The following is a 17,121-nucleotide window of genomic DNA, read 5'->3' as shown; positions in this document are numbered from 1 at the left end:
CAGAATGGGTCCAAGGCTTACCCAAAAGGGAGAAATAAAAGAATCTGGCCAAACCTCAAACAAAAATGGATGTTTTTGGAATATTCATGTATAAAGAGCCACTATCTTTAGACTTTAACTGTTTGGATTATCCACAGCTCTGGTTTCTGTGAAAATAATCAAAATTTGCATGGATTTGTCTGCACAGTAACCTGCATCCTTAACAGACCTTCCCACTGAGTTCACATAAAAGGGCTCCGCAGGAAGGTGTCTGTTTTCAGGGGTGGGAAATGGCTGGGAGCTTGTATAATGTCCCAGGAAGGGCCTACTCCACAGGAATTCTTCTAGATGAAATGGAGGACAAAGAGAGAGCCTTTGTAGCAGGAACTGGAGCTACTTTCTCCCTGGGTATTATCTGGTCCTTAGCAGGGAGTGGCTGCCAGGGAATGTCACCCCACAGACTCATCTGTAAGGGTGTTGATGGCCCGTGGCTGATAAGCATGTAACTCATTAAAGCGAACATGACTAATGAATGGTGACCACAGAGAAAGGCCAAGGTGCATTCTGGGAGTTGCACCAGAGGCCCCCCCCCCCCACTCCCCTCGGGCTTGCAGCAGAGTCCGGAAGAACAGACTCCAGACACTTATTCTTGGGGGGGAGGAGGCTGGGACAGGGGGCACGTTCTCTTTGGAGCTCCTGTTCTCTTTGGTCAGAGGTGGAGGCTGAGAAACAGCCATGTGGAATGTGTGTGGGCAGAAGTGCACATGGGGCGGAGGGGAAGAAAACATGGGCGATGGGGTGTCTACAGTGCCCTTCTGCACCACCTTCTCTGGTCAGTACCAGCTCTCCGTTGCGAGCCATTTTCAGACCCATCACCCGTTTCTCCCCAACACTGGAAAACCTAACAGTGGGTCCGAGACTCACAAGGCGCTGGTCCCTACACAACTGCCCACACAAGTCAACCAAAGCTTTGGTCGGTCAACCAAAACTGGGCACTCAAGGCACTGAAAGTGGAAGAAATCCTATTGGTCCAAAAAGGGGTTAAAAAAAAAAAAAGACACTTAAAAAATAACACAACCTGTCGAAAGAGAAACGTCTCCCAAGTTCCCTGGAAGGTGGCCTCTCCAATAGCTAGTGGGCTCTAGAGTAGGACAGCAGCGTCTGAGACCAGACCGCCTCCCCTAACAGTGTCAGAGCCCACCCTTATGACAGGTTTCACTACCTGAATGTATAAAAATGGATTCAAAGTGCTTGGAGATTGAAAAAGAAATGGAGGGTGTTAGGAACCTTGTGGAGAACAGGTGCTCCCTTTTCTTTCCACTTAGACTTGTATTTGGGTGGGGAAATCCCTACAGCTTTTCTTTCGGAATGAGGTTTTCATTGTTTGTTTGTTGTTGTTGTCTTTGAAAAATAGCCTTTAGCACCCCGCCCCCACCCCAGGGCACTCCTCAGGCAGGTTCAAAAGTGAAAACCAGAAAGTGGGGCAGATTAGGAAGAAAGGGGTTTGGGCGGGCTCCCTCTGGTGTTGATTTTGGGAACTGCTGGTGAATCAGGACATGGTTCCTGACCTCTCCTTTCTCCCACAAAAATCCCTCACTTCTTGTCGGGCCCATCTTCGAGAAGGAAAGGGGAAAGGGCTCCAGGGGACATCTGAATCCCTCTGCAGATGGTAGACAAATGTCCACAGTGGGCAGCCAGGATGACTGCCATTTTTATCCCAGTGGAACGAAGGCTGCATTTGAACTCAGTACCAGGGCTGATCCGTGGGCAGAGCTAGCTAAAATAAACTCAAAGCCCCTTCTGCAGTCCCCTTATGTGGGAGATTCACGCAGCGCATGAGCACAGAGGGGCTGACATGGCTAGCGTATGTACCACCAATCTGTGTCAGAGCCAAAGAGCCCATACAAACCTGCCCTTTCTTGCATCACCCCACTCCTCATATGGGAGACCAGAGGGGTAGGATAGAAACTGGTTGCTAAAAAGTGCCCCCTCTGCTCTCCCCAAGCTCCACTTTCCCTGGCCCCTTGCTGGGACGAGGCAAGAGTGCAAGTCAGAAGAGACACATCCTCCAGAAGAAGAGGGATGGGCAGACCCAGGAGGCGGGGCATGCGCAGAGCACCATCCTCAGGAAGGGGTGTTTCTGGGAGACCTGCTCCCCACCTGCCATGGTAGGAGGAGGAAGGCTGATCCGAGACGGGAGCAACAAGCAATGCCCCTGAATATCAGGGAACCACTGTGAGAGCCTTCTCCTCTGCCCCGCAGAGACGCCCAGCCCCGCTTGGCCCCTACACGTGAGTCTGCATGCGCTGCTGGAAACGCTGGCCATAGTCAGAGTGCTGGGAGGTGTAAGAGAACCGTGTGGCCGTGGCATACTTGCCAATGGGGTCGTACGCCTCATATGGGGTCCGCTCCAGGCCGGAGGGGGGTCCCTGGGGGTAGCCCAGGCGGTAGGTGGGGTACCCAGCTGCCCCGGGGAAGGGATGAGAATTGAACTTCTCATAGTTCTCATAAGACAGCTGGCTGGTGGTATCGTTGCCAGCCGGGGCAGCAGGGCCGGAGGGTGCTGACTCCGCGACGTAGTCAGAGGCTGGGGCCCGGCTGTAGGTGTTGAGCTGGGCATAGCCGCTGGAGTGGGAGAGACGCGAGGAGGGGCGGCCATCGAAGCGGGTAGTAGGACCAGGGGTTCGATAGTCGGTGTAGAGCATGGCCCTGGAAGACGGACGGTCTTCGTGGGCACGCACATTGTAGTAGCCATTGGTGGGGTCCTGGGGCAATGAGAGAAGAGGATGGAGCCGGGTTCACTGGGAAGAATGATTAAGCATCACCAGGGCACCCCGGGATTCCTGACTCTGCCCTGTGTCCCCCAGGCAGAACCACTTAGCCTTCTGTGTTTACTCATGAAACCTCATAAAGTTTCTCCCCACACTTGCACTCACCTCCACCCTCCAGACCCTGAGCCTCCATGTTCCCACCCAGCCCTCATGCCCTGGCCCCTCCTGCTTCGTCCCACCTTCATCTCATACTCCTCCCGGGTATCAATGGTGTCACAGCGCAGGTCCTGCTTCAGATCCACATCATCCTTAAAGGACTGGAGAGCAGCAGGGATGGAGTCAGCGGGGATGCCCTGCTCCTGCCCCCCCTTGTCAGCCCCACCTCCAAGAGACCATTAATAGTGAAGAGTCTGGAGTTGTGGGCACTTGGCCTCCATGTCCTCTTCAGCAGATCCCTCTGGTATGTCACTCACTGTCCCTCTCTGGGGCTGTTTCCTCATTTAGGCAACAAGGCATTTGGACCAGAATATTAAGGATTTCCTGTTTTGACACTCAGTGGGGGAAACCCAGCTGCCCCTCCTGTGCTGGAGGGCAATTAGCTTGAAGTGTGTGTGTGTGCATGCATGTGAGTCAGGACCATTGGAGGGAGATGAGGAATAAGACAATGAAAGTGATTGTTCTCCTAAGTGTAAAGAGGGGAGTGGGCAGGGGAGGAGCAGGACCCTCACCGAGTAGATGGCCTTCATGACCCGGGTGGCGGTGGAGACACTGGTGGTGTCATCCTCCCGGTCAGAGTGCATTGTGAGTGGCTCACGGTTCACTGTCTCCACCTTGATGTCCAGCTTCCGGAGAGTTACATCCTTGCGACCTGGAACAAGGAGAGGAAGCCTGCACCACAGGCCTTCTGCCAGCCTTGCAGTGGCTGCTCCGGGACCCACTTGAGCTGGGAGCTCAACTGTCAAAGCCCCTACCCCAGCCCCTCCTGGGCACTGTCTGTTGGTTGCCCTGAAAGCAGTCCATTTGGAGGGACTCACTGCCTGAGAAGGAGAAGGGGAAGGGGAAGGGTTGTGGCTGCCCAGGGCCCACACTCACTGCCTTTTCTGCGTCGGTAGAGGAAGAACACCAAGGCGATGAAGAAGAAGATGAGTAGGATGCCCGCACCGATGGTGGCCCCAGCAATGATGCCCACGGGCAACACCTCTTCAGAGACAGAAGGAAGGGAACAGAGGTAAGGCTGAGTACTCTTGGGTCATGTTGGGGCCTGAACTCAGTGTTGGCTAAAGGTTAGATCAAGAGCTGCATAGACAACACTCTATTGTGTTGATTGTTAAGTTTTGACTGGGCTTATTGTGGACAGTGTTGGGTTTATGCCAAGGTTGGATTTGAGAAGAAGGTTTGGATTGAGGTTGGAATTAGGCCTGAGTTTTAGCTTGATCAGTTGAGGTCATGATCAGCTGTGACCCAGCACATGTCTCATACTGCAGCTGGGCACCGATTTGACCTTGGCTGTTCATCTGTCCCTCTTTTCCAGGCCATCTGCCTATGGAGCTTGAAGGCTCCTTCCTGGGCTGGGCTTTTGCTGCAGGTCAGTCATCTCCAGACTCTCCAATCTGCATTCCCATCTCTTTCACCTTCTTCTAGATGAGCCTGTGACTACCCACCCACACCCTTCCACCCAGGGCTCTGAACAATACTCCTTTAGTTCCCCTTCTCCCCAGGACTGAGAAGGAACCCAAGAGTCCTGCCTCCAGCTGTCCCGCTCTCTCTGGCAACCCTAATTCCCTCCAGACCCTGCTTGAAGCGCTTCCTTTCCAGAAAGGCTTTCTTGCTAAGATGTACCTTACTTTGCCTGCTCTGTTCTTCCCCCACCCTCTCGATGGCTTCCTTAGCTATGAATAGGCTGAGGGATGCCCATCAGTCATTTTCCACGGCATGTCCTTCTCCCATGTTACATGGCTAGTTCAACAACAACAACAACTACAAAGGCTATTTTGCCATCTTTCCCTCAACAAACTCGGGAACTTTGAAAAGCCAAAGACAATGCGTCCTTCCTCATGCTAGAAGTGCCACGCAGGTTCGTGTGTCTCTCCCGTCAGATGGTGGATGCTTTAGGTGGCAGGGGATCAAAACTTCATGAACACCTACTAGCCAGGTATTGTAGAGACATTCTCCAATTTAGCCCTCCAACAACCCAATGTGATAGGGAGTATTACTTCTTTACAGATCACTTGGTTTATCTCCATCTGAATTTATTGGCTACCATTCTGTAAGTGTTCCACTAAACTGAAAGTTCCTTAAGGACAGGTACTGTGTTTTGTTCACACCTGTCCCTACAGACCCAAGTACAGTGCTTGACACATAGCAGATGCTCAGTAAATATAGAAAAAGTGAGCACACTTCCCCAGCTGAGCACTGAGGCCAGGTTCTGGTGGGAAAACCCAGGAGACCATTCTTGCCCTCTGAATCCAACTCATAACTAACGCATCTGGCTGGCTCTGGAGACATATTCACAGGTTCTTATAATGGGTAGGAACCAAGGAGCAGTATCCCCCAGGGCTTAACTCCTACCCCCAGGAGAGGAGAGGGAGCAGAATGCCCAGGCTGCCCTGCACTCAGGCTGGGAGGCAGCACTTCCAGTCACCTCGTTCTTCCAGCTGGATGATAGCTGTGCCCGGCCCGAAGCTGTTCCAGGCAGTGCAGTTGTAGTGGGTCTGGAAGTCGGCCTCCATGACATTGTTGATGGTGAGAGTAGACAGCACCCCACTGCCTGAATTGGTCCTCTCCACTGTATAGCGTTCTAGGGTCCCCACCTCCAGGAAATTCTCCTTCCATGCCCATGCCTGTAGTGGGGGAGGGCAAAAAGACAGCAAAAAAGGGATAAGTGGCAGAAACACTCATCCAGGTGTCACCTAGTCCATCCTTGGTATCCTCAGCCCCACGTCCCAGGGATCTTCCTAAGCTCATTTCAACACTCTCACCCTATAACAAACCTTTAGTCAGACCTACTACCTTGGACCCTTGGCCTTGGGTCTCCACTCTAGGAGAAGCAACAGTTCCCAAACATGGCTGAACATCAGCTTTATCTAGTGAGAGTCTTTAAAAGGCACATTCTTAGGGCTTAGCTCCTAAAAATGAATCTCTAGGGGAGAGGTCCAGGAATCTCTATTTTTATAAAGATGCCCAAGTGATGAAACCCTACCACCCAGTCCCTGTGTGTCCACCATTTCCCTCTCTGGGCCTCAGTTTCTTCACCTGTAAAATGAGAAGACCAAGCTAAGTAATGTGCAAAGATTCGTCCAGTTTGGATAACCTGAGATTTTAACTACACATAACCCAGTCTTAACTCTTACTTTATATTTGAACCACCACGGCCAGCTCTGAAACTCACCTGCCTAACTGGCTCTGGAATCCCATCTGCAGACTCTTACAAATGGTAGGAGCCCAGGAAAAGTATCCTGACTGTTCCCGCCCTGAGCACCCCTCAGAATGGAGACCCAGGGAGGGGGAACAGTGAGAGCTGGCTCCTGTCCAGGGATCAATCCTCCTAGATCTACTAGAAAAGCCCCCTGGGAAGCGAGCCTCTGCTGCCTGGGCGGCCATGGTAATGAAGTGTCCCTGGGCAGCCCTAGAGTTAGCCAAATGGTCATTAAATGTGATGAGGGGTTTGACGGTTAATGGTCATGGAAGGAATTAATGGCTCATGGTATGGGGGAGAGGAGAAAGGAGGGAGCAGAGTGGGCTGGTGAAGGCAGGAAAGCAGGAGAGGGGGAAAGATGGGGCTGGAGGGAAGAACAACTGACGGGGCAAGAGAGGAAGGGGGTGGGCAAAGGGAAAAGGAGGGGGCCTGGGCAAGGTCAGAAGGCTGAGCGAAAGAGCAGATTATGAGGGAGAAGAGTGAGCAAGAGGCTAGCCACTGGGCAAGAGGAGTGGGAATAATGGATTAAATGTCAGGCTCATTTCACACTTGTTACAATTACTTCTCACAGCAGCCCTTTATAAAAACATGCCATGAAGTCAGTTACAACTCATGGCAACCCCCTATGTACCAGAGCAGAGCTGCTACACACGGTTCTCAGTGGCTGATTTTTCAGAAGTAGATTGTCAGACCTTTCTTTCGAGGCATCTCTGGGTGGACTTGACACTCCACTTTTTCAGTTAGCAGCCAATTTGTCTCCTTTGAATGGATGAGGAAAGCAAGGTTCAAACACTTAAGTAATTTGTTCAGGGTCACAGAGCTAGTAAGTGAGCAGGGAAAAGAATTCCAAATGCCATCGAGTCAATTCCAAATCATGGCGACTCCATGTGTACAGACTGTAAGTGTGTGCCCCATGTGTACAGACTGGAAGTGTGTCCCATGTGTACAGACTGGAAGGGTGTGCCCCATGTGTACAGACTAGAAGTGTGTGCCCCATGTGTACAGACTGGAAGTGTGTGCCCCATGTGTACAGACTGGAAGTGTGTGCTCCATGTGTATAGACTGGAAGTGTGTGCCCCATGAGATCAGATTGCTATGTCTTTCTTCTGACGCACCTCTTGGTGGATTCGAACTTCCAAACTTTTGGTTAGTAGTTGACCGCTTAGCCTTTTCTGCCCTTTAGGGACTCCAGGGAAAGGGATGGAAGGACAGAAGGGTAGGGGGATTAGAAGTATAAAACAGGGAAGGTTGGTTGAAAGAGCAGAGCTGTAAGAAGAGGGGACTGTAATCACTGCAATGAAATGACATACAATAGGATGAATGTAAAGCTGATATTCTCCCATGTACACTATCACTCAATTCACAATAAAAACTTTTTTTTTTTTTTTTAAAAAGAGGGGACTGAGCAGAGCCGGGCAGCAGGCAGGGTGGTTGTCCTCAACACTCACAATGCGATCTGGTGGTGGCGTGCTCCCGATGAAACACTCCACCTTGCCTCCATCCCCTTTTACTGCATACTGCACCGCCTCACTGGAAATAATGGGGGGCCCTGCAAGCAAGAAGATGGGAGTCAGGTCAGTTACAACCTGCAGAGCTTGTACCCCTTCTGCCTCTCCTCTCCTAGGCCACTCACCATTCACATACAGTGGCACCTCCCGCTCAGCCACTCCGATCCGAGGCACGATGGCCCTGCAGGTGTAAGTGCCGGCATCTGCCTGGGTCACAGACTTCAACAGCAACTGGTTGCTGTTACTGAGGACCTGGGCAGAGAGAGCAGCCTCGGGTGGGGAGCCAGGAGGCCTGGGCCCCTAGGTCGGGATGGGCCCCGCATCGGAGGCATTGGAAAGAAAGCAGGAAGGGCCACAAGTGAATTCCCAGAAGGGAAATGAGGTTCCTGAATCTCTCTGGCCCAGCCCCTGACTCTAAAAGCATACCATCTCTGCAACAGTGGGCAGAGACAGGAAAGAGGACAGAGAAGGTAGGTGAAGGCTGTAATCCTTTTCAAGAGCTTTATGTGAGTCTCTGTTGAACCTTCTCTAGTAAATCACTCTCACTTCCTCTGCCTTCCTACACAGCATTCGCTTACCAGACCTAGACACTGCCAGCAGCCTCTAGGGCACTTTTCCTTCATCCTACCCTTCCCCCCACTGCATGTGAACTGGTCCTCTGTCCTGTCCTTTCCTGGTTTTCAGTAGTGCTCTTCTCTTTCAAATCTTAAGACCCTAGAGGAAGCCCAGGTTCAAACTAGGAAAAGAATGCTGAACCTCCTCTTGTCCCTTGAACTCTCCCCAGTAAGGCCAGACTCCATTCCCCCGAGCATTCAGGTTAGGCAGCAAGAGTCTTACCATGTTTGAGTCCTTTTTGGTCCAAGTGAGGGTAAGAGGGGGATTTCCGACCCAGACACAGGTGAGGGTCACATCAGAACCTATGTCTGTGGTCGTAGGTTTGGGGTCAACTACAATCCGGGGGGCAACTGTGTAGAAGGAGGCAACTCATTAGGGTCTCAATCTCATCTGGCAGTCCGCTCCAATCAGTCGCCTCTTCCCTCTTCTGTGTGCCACGGCCCCATTTCTAGTCCCCCATCTCCTCCAACTTTGTGGCGCCTTCCCCAACCCCGGCTCTCTGTGCCTATCCTAGCCTTCTGGCTACTTACAAAGGACATTGACTAATGTGCTGACATTAGTGCTCCCCACTTTGTTGTGGACCTCACAGGACACAGGCTCCGTGAAGAAGGAATAATCCACATTGGTCTCATAGCGACTCTCATGGGCATCTTCAATCAAGAAACCCCCCTTGGCCCACCTGGGGGAATAGTACAAAAGTAGGATCAGAGCCCTCCCCAGCACCTCAGTCACCCCTGGCCGCCCCAGAAGGCTCACAGCCCCCAGACTTTCACCTGTAGCCCAGGATCTCGGGGTTGGCTGCGGCCTGGCATGTGAAAACAACACGTTCGCCCTCCTGCACAGTTTGTGGCTCAGTGGACAGGGTTACCGTAGGAGGGTCTACAAAGGAAGAGACAGGAATCAGGGGCTCTTCTGCTTTCAGTTACTTTGCCTCATGCTGTGCTTCGCAGTCCAATGCTGATCCTACAGCGCCACACTAGGAGTCCTCTTCTTAGCACATACTTTCAGAACTCACCACTCCGGGGTGATCTGGGAATTGACTTTCCTGCACCAGCTCCATGAAATAAACTACCTTTCTCACCTCTTCCTCTTGGGCTTCCTAGGGTACCAGCTAGGGTATTGACTAAGGAATAGGACTGAAGGTATACAATGAATGTAATTACCCACTGTGGCCACTAGGCGTCAGTGTGGGCTAGTTTGAGTCACTGAAAGATGGGGTGATGGGTGAGAAGGTGTCTCTCAATTGTCCACAGCTCCATTATTCCCTTGGAAGAGAGGATTTATCGAGCACCAACCAGGTAGCAAACCCCGTGCTCGATGCTCTGACACAATATATCATTTAATGCTGGGAAGCAGGTAAAGGTCCACATTCATTTCTCTGGAACCTTTGGGGGGCAGATGTGTTTCATAGAATTTTGAAACTTTCAAATTTTAGAAATGCAAAGCTGTTCAGAGGCCATTCTATATAAGACCCCTAGCAGGCTCTTGATGACCCCCTTGATCACACACACTAGTACATTTGCAGTGAAACCTAAAGTGGGATAAAGAAAGAGTACGAAGAGCAGTATGCATTGGGAACTGCAGGTAAAGGATTGTTAAATAAATGAAAGTATTTTATCCCCTGAAAGCAAGTCGAATTGGAAACTGAGGCTCAGAGAGATGATCTGCGCTACCAAAGCCACACTGGTTTGGATGAGGGGACTGCCAGGTTCTACAGTGATGTGGTGCCCCTTCTCCCAGCCCTGTGTCCACAGATCAAGAGGAGGCTGAGCGAGGCTTTATTTTTCTGCTTCTCAGACGGTTACCCACCTTCCTCTCCCCACTCCACCCTCTCCAGGTTGCTCCTCCCTGGGACCCTGCTCACGGTGCACGTCGAGTTCAATGGAGGTCTCCTTGCCATTCGGAATGGCCTCGTTCACGCTGCGACAAGTAAAGATACGCCCGATGTCCAGGTCTGTGGGGTTAATGAGCAGCTGGCTTATGGTGGTCTCCCTCTTCCCATCCTTCAATAATTCCTGGGGTGGAACAAGGTTGGGAAACATGGTCAAGCTAAAATCGCCCTCCTCTATCCTCGATGTGAATCAGCTCAGAGAAGGGCTTGGGCTGCAGAGGTACTGTAACCTAGAACTCAGGTCCTTCCTCTTCTGGAAAGTCTTCCTTGGTCATCCCAACCCTCAAGACTATCTCCCTGCTTGCACTTGTGCCCTTTGTAGTCAGTCTGCCCTGCACACTGTTCAAGGCAAGTCCAGCCCAGCTTGCTTCATAGGCATGTGTTTGAGTGTGGAGTCTCTCCTGCTACACTGTAAACTCCTTGAGGTTAGGGAAGGGACTCACTGGCTCAAAATCTCAGAGTGGCTCAATAGTACGTGGCCTGAGATCCCCAAATATGGTCATGAGTGCCCTCAGATACCAAAGGTCAAGATGGTGGCAGTTGTGTGCCATGGAGTCAGTTCCGACTCATAACCACCTCATATAGGGTTTCTGAGGCTGTAAATCTTTAGGGAAGCAGAACGCCTCAGCTTTCTCCCATAGAACAGCTGGTAGTTTTGAGCTGCTGACCTGAGATTAGCAGCCTGACTTAAAAGGTCAAAGGAAACCAATTATTAATCAAAGTAAGTCCTTCATTGTTTGAGAGCAGTATGTCATTTTGCTTGGCTGGAACAGGAGTAGTCCAGGGTAATAACACTGAAGCTCTACAGTGTCTTTGATTCACATTAAACAACAACAACAACAAAAAAGGAGGCCAGGGACAGGACAACAAATGGTCATTAACAAATCTTCAGGTTGGGTTGCCAAATTTCAAAATACTCAGCCCCAGAAGAGAAAAATCATAGAGTTCTTGATGGTGAAAAGATTAGGTGCCACTGATGTCAAGTTATCAATCAACAGATGGGGAAAGCAAGGTCTTGAGAGAAGTATTGTCTAAAGTCACACAGCACATTAGTGACACAGCTAAAACAAGAATGCAACAAGTATTTCTTGGGGCAACACGCTGCAGAACATGGATCTCACAGCACCTAACAAAAGACCTGGTACTTACATGTTTGCCAATGGCTGGCAGAGGGATGCTCAAATAGAGGATCTGGAATCTAATTCCAGCACCATCATCAATTTTGCCATGTGATTCTGGGCAAGTCACTTTGGTGCCAGAGCTTCCTTGTCTATAAGTGATCCCTGCCTGCTAACTTGTAGTTGTGAGGACTGGGATAGCGTGCAAACCAGAGGCTAAAGGAAGGAGGTAGAGGTGCTCAGTGGAGACACAAGAGGACAACCCAGGTACAAATCCCAACTCTGCCACTTGACTGCTATGTGACTTGGTACAAATCACTCTATCTCTTAAAATGTAAGTTTCTCCTTTTGCAAAGTAGAAAGTGGGCCTGTTGTGAGGATTAAGAGACACTACCCATAAAGTACTTAACACAGTGCTTGGCATATGGTTGGTGTTTAATAAATGTTAGTCAGTATTATTGTCATTATAACTACTATTATTTGTCCCCCAGCAACTGTATAGTATTGTGAACCTGGAAATTCACTTCCCTTCTCTGGGCCTCAGTTTCCCCAATTATACAATGAGGGGGTTGGGCCAGATAGTCTCTAAGGCCCCTTGTCACCTTGGCAGCCCTGCGTCTGTGGTTGAGTTTATGTGTGAAGGGAGCAGGGACTCCCTCCCTTCTGTGTTGAGGTCCGTGAGGAGCTGGGGGGGCAGGCAGGTCTCACCGTGCTGGCTACAGCGCCTTCCTGTTGTGTCCCATCCCGGAACCAGATGATGGTGGCGGCAGGCTTGGCATTGAGGGCTCTGCATGTAAGGTTGTGGGGGATGTCTGCCTGCAGCAGAATCACAGGACCTCCATCAATTCTGGTGTCCTCTGGAGGGACTGTGGGGCAGAGTAGAACAGTCAGCCCAGGGTGCGGCCAACATCGCCCTGTAGACTCAGCCCCTTGTCACCTAACCCACAATCACTGTGCCTACTGCTCCTGTGTCAATTTCCACCAAGCCCCTCAGCCCTCTGTGCACATAGCTTTTCAATCTCCCTTCTAGTTCATCCTTCCCAGCACGTACCATTTTCTAATACCACTCCCCCACCCTGGCTATCTGCCACAGATGGAAGTGAGGTTCTCAAATTGAGGAAGGTGCGGGGCTGTCTCAGGGTTTTGAGTATAGTAAATATATTGTGGGCCTGGCACAGAGAGGTGGTTACCACATGGGGCATCTTACATGCATCCTCTCTTGTCTGCTCCTCTGTCCTTGGGCAGCTAGATGAGCTGACATATTACAGCAACCTCCCAAAGGGACTCCCTGCCTCCAGTCGGTCCTTTAGTCACTGCAGATGAGAACCTGCAGGGGCTCAGCTTCCTGGATGCCTAACTGTCCTGTGGATCCTTAGCTCCTTCTCCTTGCCTGCTAGTGTACCTGATTCCAATGTCAGGTGGGTATAGGCATGGATGTGGGGATGAGAGGTAGCTTGAAAAGAAAGGTGGAGGGTCTCCTGGGTCTGTCTGAGCCCAGGTGGGAGATACCTGCAGGGTTGGGAGAGGGAGGAAAAGCCTCTCCTCTCATTGGCTCCCCCTTCCCCTTGTAACGTTGGGGCTCTCTGTCTGTAGTTCACCTCTCTTACCAGCCTGTCTTTCTCTAGAACTTTCCAAACTCTTATCACCCTCCAAGAGCCCATCACACCGCCATATCTTTAATAAAGGAAAATGAGCTATCAGAAGTTAAGAAGGCACGTGCCCAAGTGTTTATTTCGGCATGTACATATGTCTATGGCCTCAGTTTCCTTGTTTGTAAAGCAGCAAAAATAACATTGGTACCAACTCCCAGGATTGTTATTGTGGAGGTGAAACAAGATCCCGGATATGAAGCCACCTGTAAACTGTAATGTGATTGGCAAACATTTCTACCATTCACTGAATGTTTAGCATGTTTTGGCTAAAGTGCCTTGCATATATGATTTCATTTAATCCTTACGGCAAAGTGTATTTCATTAATACTTTCACAGAAAATACCATTTACCCCAATTTACAGATAAGGAACTGAGGCTCGAAGAGGTTTAGCAAATGTGCTCAGAGACAGAGTGAGTTAAACAGGATCTGGACCAGGCCCTCCTGACCCCAGAGTTCATGCTCATCTCTGCTACACTCGAATTGTTATCACTGTGAATAATGAGCTGCGTGTGGGTCGGAAGATCTGTTATGTTTGTATCTGCATCTGAGTGGGAGGAAAGAGGCCATTCTGTGCTGAAGGCTGGCCCAGGGAGGTGAGGTGAGGACTGTCTGAGGGGCGTGGCTGGGGCTGCTAGGAGCTTCTGAGACTGGTACCAAGCAACGGGCACCGTCCACTCCTCATTTCTGCCTGCCCAGCTCAGAGTCCCAGGCTGCTGTGGATCAGTGGCTGTGGGTGAAATGCCCTGCCTTCTGGTTGTCTTCCATGTGGCTGCAGAATGAGCTCTGAAACTCCTATGGCTACGTGGTGAGTGCTCAGGAAAGGCAAGGAAGGCAAAGGAAGAGGGGAGTGCAGGGAGCAGCTGGACTAGCCATCTCTGTCTCCCTCTCAGTGCCTCACATACATCCATATCCCCCAGCTAGGCTAAGAAAGCCCACACCCTCACCACCCACCATGCCATTCAAACAGGCCGGCTAACTCCCCAGCTCCTGCGATTCTTTCCACTGACCTACAGGCCATCTGGGCTCCCACTCATATTCTCTTTCAGGAACCCCTCCTTGACTGAACCGAGATACTGGATGACATTATACATTCTTGTTCCCTAAACATCTGGAGGCTTAGATGCCTTTCTCCATCTCTCTAACTTTGTACTTGGGTGGGAGAGGCAAGGAATCCCCCTACTAGGGTGGAAGTTCTTCAGGGCAGAAGCAGCCACCTAGGTCCCCACACAGAGGCAGGTAGGGAAGCCAAAGGAAGAGAAACGCTTCCCTGGAATTCCGGTCCAGTGTGGGAGAGCTCACATACTTTACTGAGGGAAGAAAGGGGCCTAATGAGCAGCAGCACTCATCCTCAAAGTGAAGCATCCAACATACTGCCATCGAGGTCATTCCAACTCATAGCCACCCTGTAGGACAGAATCCAACTGCTCCATAAGGTTTCCCAACTGGAAATCTTTGTGGAAACAGACAGCCTCATCTTTCTCCCATAGAGGGGCTGGTGGATTTGAACCTCCGACCTTGCAATGTGTGGCCTGATGATTAGCCCACTACATTACCAGGGCTCCTTGTGTTCCCCCTGGGGGGGGGGGTCATTAAATTCTTGATCTTTAACCTCAGCTTCTCTTTTGGCTATTCATACCATGTTTCTCTTCACTGGAGGGAAAAAGCACATCATCTGCCAGCCTGTAAGCCTAGCCTTCTGGGCCTTTACAACCAAGGAAATGGGCCCCTCTAGTCCTCACTTATCTGACAACCCACATTTGTCCAAACCTTCCCACTTTGCAACTCCCTGGGAGATGGCAGCAAAGCAGCAGTTGCTAAGATAAGACTGGTATCCCAACACCTAAGGAAACCGATGCTCTGAGGTTGTAACCTTTTCAGGGTCATGCTGCCAAATGGCCAAAGTACACCTGAAGCCCAGGATTCCAGACCCCCATTCCAGGTCTATTCCCACCACACTTGATAGCTTGTCACATGGCCTCCCTCTCAGCTCCCTCCTAGACAGCCTGCTCTACAAGTTTACTCATCTCAGCTCCCCTCTCCTTTCTCCCATCTGTTCTGGGATCTTCCCGCTGAAATAATTTCAGAGTCAGATGGAGAGAAAAATAGAGGGATCCAGGCCATCAGCTAGAGGTAGTTAAGAAGAAAAAGACTTGACAAAGGGGAGAGAGTCATAGGCAGAGACCAAACAGAGACAGAAAGCAGCTGAGAGGCAGAGGCAACAGAGCTTGAAGGAACCCGGACAGCTGAGGGAGCCAGAGCTGGAGGAGACCATGAAGGGAGAGGCAGAGGAGCTGATTGGGCAGAGTGGGGCAGGGGCGGGGCAGAGCAGGCCGCATTCCTGCACTGTGTACAGGAGAGAGTCCCCTCATTATGCAAACGGTCCTGGGTGTTACCATAGAGGGACATCTGCTCTGTCCCCCTCCCTTGTGGGTGGCTGCTGGGAGCAAAGCTTCCAAGAGACTTGGCCCATCCAGGCACAGCCAGGATCCTGACTGTGTGATTCCCAGTTCTCAGTCTCCAAGACCCATTCCTTCTGGTCTGATATCCAGGTTCTTTGAGGACCCTGAAGTGAGTCTGAGAAGGAGGGGTGAGCACTGAGGGAGAAGCGGAGATAGGGGTGAAACAGAGAAGGACCTAAGGGGGCAGTTTCCAAGGCTCTGAGGCAGCCAAGGGGAGGAAAGATGGAAAAGTTCCTTCTCTGCCAAGAGAGGTCTGGGGCTGGGGCTTCATGCCCACAGCTTTATGTCTAGAAAGCACAAAGCCCTGCCCTTGAAGGTGGGCGTGGAGCTGGAGCAAGGAGGAGCACCACAGCCACCCACCCCAACATCCCGGACCAGCCCTTCAGGCTTCTGTCTGAACCAGGTATCTGAGGGGCTAGAGAGGAAAAGGCAAAGCAACAGTGGGGACAGTCAGGACAAAGGCAAAGCCAGAAATAGAAAGGGAACTGGAGAGGGGCAGGGACTGCCAAGACCCCAACAGAAAGACAGGAGGGCTAAGGCCCTGGGACTGGGGTTGTGGTGGAATGAAGTCATTACTAAGCACAGTGAGCTTGGCTCGTCGGGATCGCAGGGCAGCCTCCGTGGCCTGACACTCATAAGAGGCGTCGTCTGAGAGCTCGGCATCGGTGATTTCCAGGTTGTACTGTCCTTTGTCGGCAGAGCCCACCACCTGGTACCGTGGCCAGGCTGCAGAAACAGAGTGAAGCCAGGGTTAGGCTTTGAACCACCCTGCCCCGCACGCCCACATCAGGGTCCACACCAGATTCCATGCAGGCCCTCATCCCAGTCAGAGACACTGTGACGTCACCCCATCCCCACCAACACAGTGAAGCTGGAAGCCATAAAGCAGGGAGAGCGGGCAGGAGGGGTTTCAAGGAAGGGGGAGATGAGCAGGAGCAGATGAAATCTCCGAAGCTGTTTGCAGACAAATGTCTCTCATAATAATAAGAAAGAAAGGGGGAGGGGGAGAGAGAAGCAGAGCTTGGCTCTCTAGAGGCCAGCGTGTGGGCACTAGGATATATAGGGCACCGCAACAGAGACAGGACTCACGGGGACAGCTCTGTGGGACCCAGGGCAGAGAGAAGCACTGAGGCAAGTCCATGAGGGGATGGATGAGGCAGGACCCTCCAGTTCCCAGAGGGAGCCCCTCTGAGCTCCAGTAGAGAGAGGCTGGGGCTGAGGGCCTCAGAGCCCCTGGCCCTCTCCAATTCCAGCTCATTTCTCTCTTCCCCTATTCCTCTAGGCTCTCCTCCCTGTCCTCCCCCACTCCCTGGCTCTTCTCTCTCACATGCCCCACCAGCAGCTCCCTCCCTATCTCCCTCTGTCCAAAGGCTATTGATTCTTCTCACTCCATATCTATTGATCTCTCTCTCTCTTGCTCTCTGTTTCTTTCTCCTTCTATCATCAATAGAGTCACAGGACTCATCTCTTTCCCTTATACAGATTGCTCTATACAGACTAATTTCCTCTAGCTGGACTAATATTCAGAACCCACAGCAAATGTCTCAACCCCCTGGAAAATAAGAATCATATATACATTGGTGTGGGGCTGCTGCAATGCTAATGTGCTGGACTCCAAGGTCGGTTTGAACTGCAAGGTTGGCGATTCAAGCTCACCAGCCACTCCTGGGAAACCCTATACAGGGTTGCTATTAGATGGACTGTACTCGACA

General features: G+C 51.3%; 1 protein-coding gene and 1 pseudogene across 2 annotated transcripts in view; both read right to left on the bottom strand.

The window, feature by feature from the left end:
- Window positions 1–256: 256 nt before the first annotated feature.
- LOC102824331 lies at window positions 257–852 on the bottom strand (annotated as a pseudogene).
- A 922-nt stretch (window positions 853–1,774) lies between these two features.
- Window positions 1,775–17,121, bottom strand: part of KIRREL (kin of IRRE like (Drosophila)) — a 133,209-nt gene continuing 117,862 nt past the window's right edge. Inside the window, exons 3-15 of one of the 2 annotated variants that reach the window (XM_006861613.1) lie at window positions 15,986–16,135; window positions 12,006–12,163; window positions 10,153–10,303; window positions 9,062–9,167; window positions 8,819–8,967; window positions 8,511–8,638; window positions 7,799–7,925; window positions 7,614–7,714; window positions 5,392–5,590; window positions 3,843–3,950; window positions 3,479–3,618; window positions 2,990–3,067; window positions 1,775–2,744 (exon numbers count right to left, since the gene is read on the bottom strand). In XM_006861613.1, coding sequence (XP_006861675.1) covers window positions 2,265–2,744; window positions 2,990–3,067; window positions 3,479–3,618; window positions 3,843–3,950; window positions 5,392–5,590; window positions 7,614–7,714; window positions 7,799–7,925; window positions 8,511–8,638; window positions 8,819–8,967; window positions 9,062–9,167; window positions 10,153–10,303; window positions 12,006–12,163; window positions 15,986–16,135 — 2,075 coding nt within the window. In that variant the 3' untranslated portion in view covers window positions 1,775–2,264. The remainder of the gene's footprint in view (window positions 2,745–2,989; window positions 3,068–3,478; window positions 3,619–3,842; window positions 3,951–5,391; window positions 5,591–7,613; window positions 7,715–7,798; window positions 7,926–8,510; window positions 8,639–8,818; window positions 8,968–9,061; window positions 9,168–10,152; window positions 10,304–12,005; window positions 12,164–15,985; window positions 16,136–17,121) is intronic. The other variant, XM_006861614.1, reaches the window with a different exon arrangement.

This window comes from Chrysochloris asiatica, unplaced genomic scaffold (genome assembly GCF_000296735.1).
Source record: "Chrysochloris asiatica unplaced genomic scaffold, ChrAsi1.0 scaffold00042, whole genome shotgun sequence".
NCBI classification, from domain to species: domain Eukaryota; kingdom Metazoa; phylum Chordata; class Mammalia; order Afrosoricida; family Chrysochloridae; genus Chrysochloris; species Chrysochloris asiatica.
The sequence above is the reverse complement of the archived record's forward strand: the minus strand, read 5'-3'. Positions and strand labels throughout refer to the sequence as shown.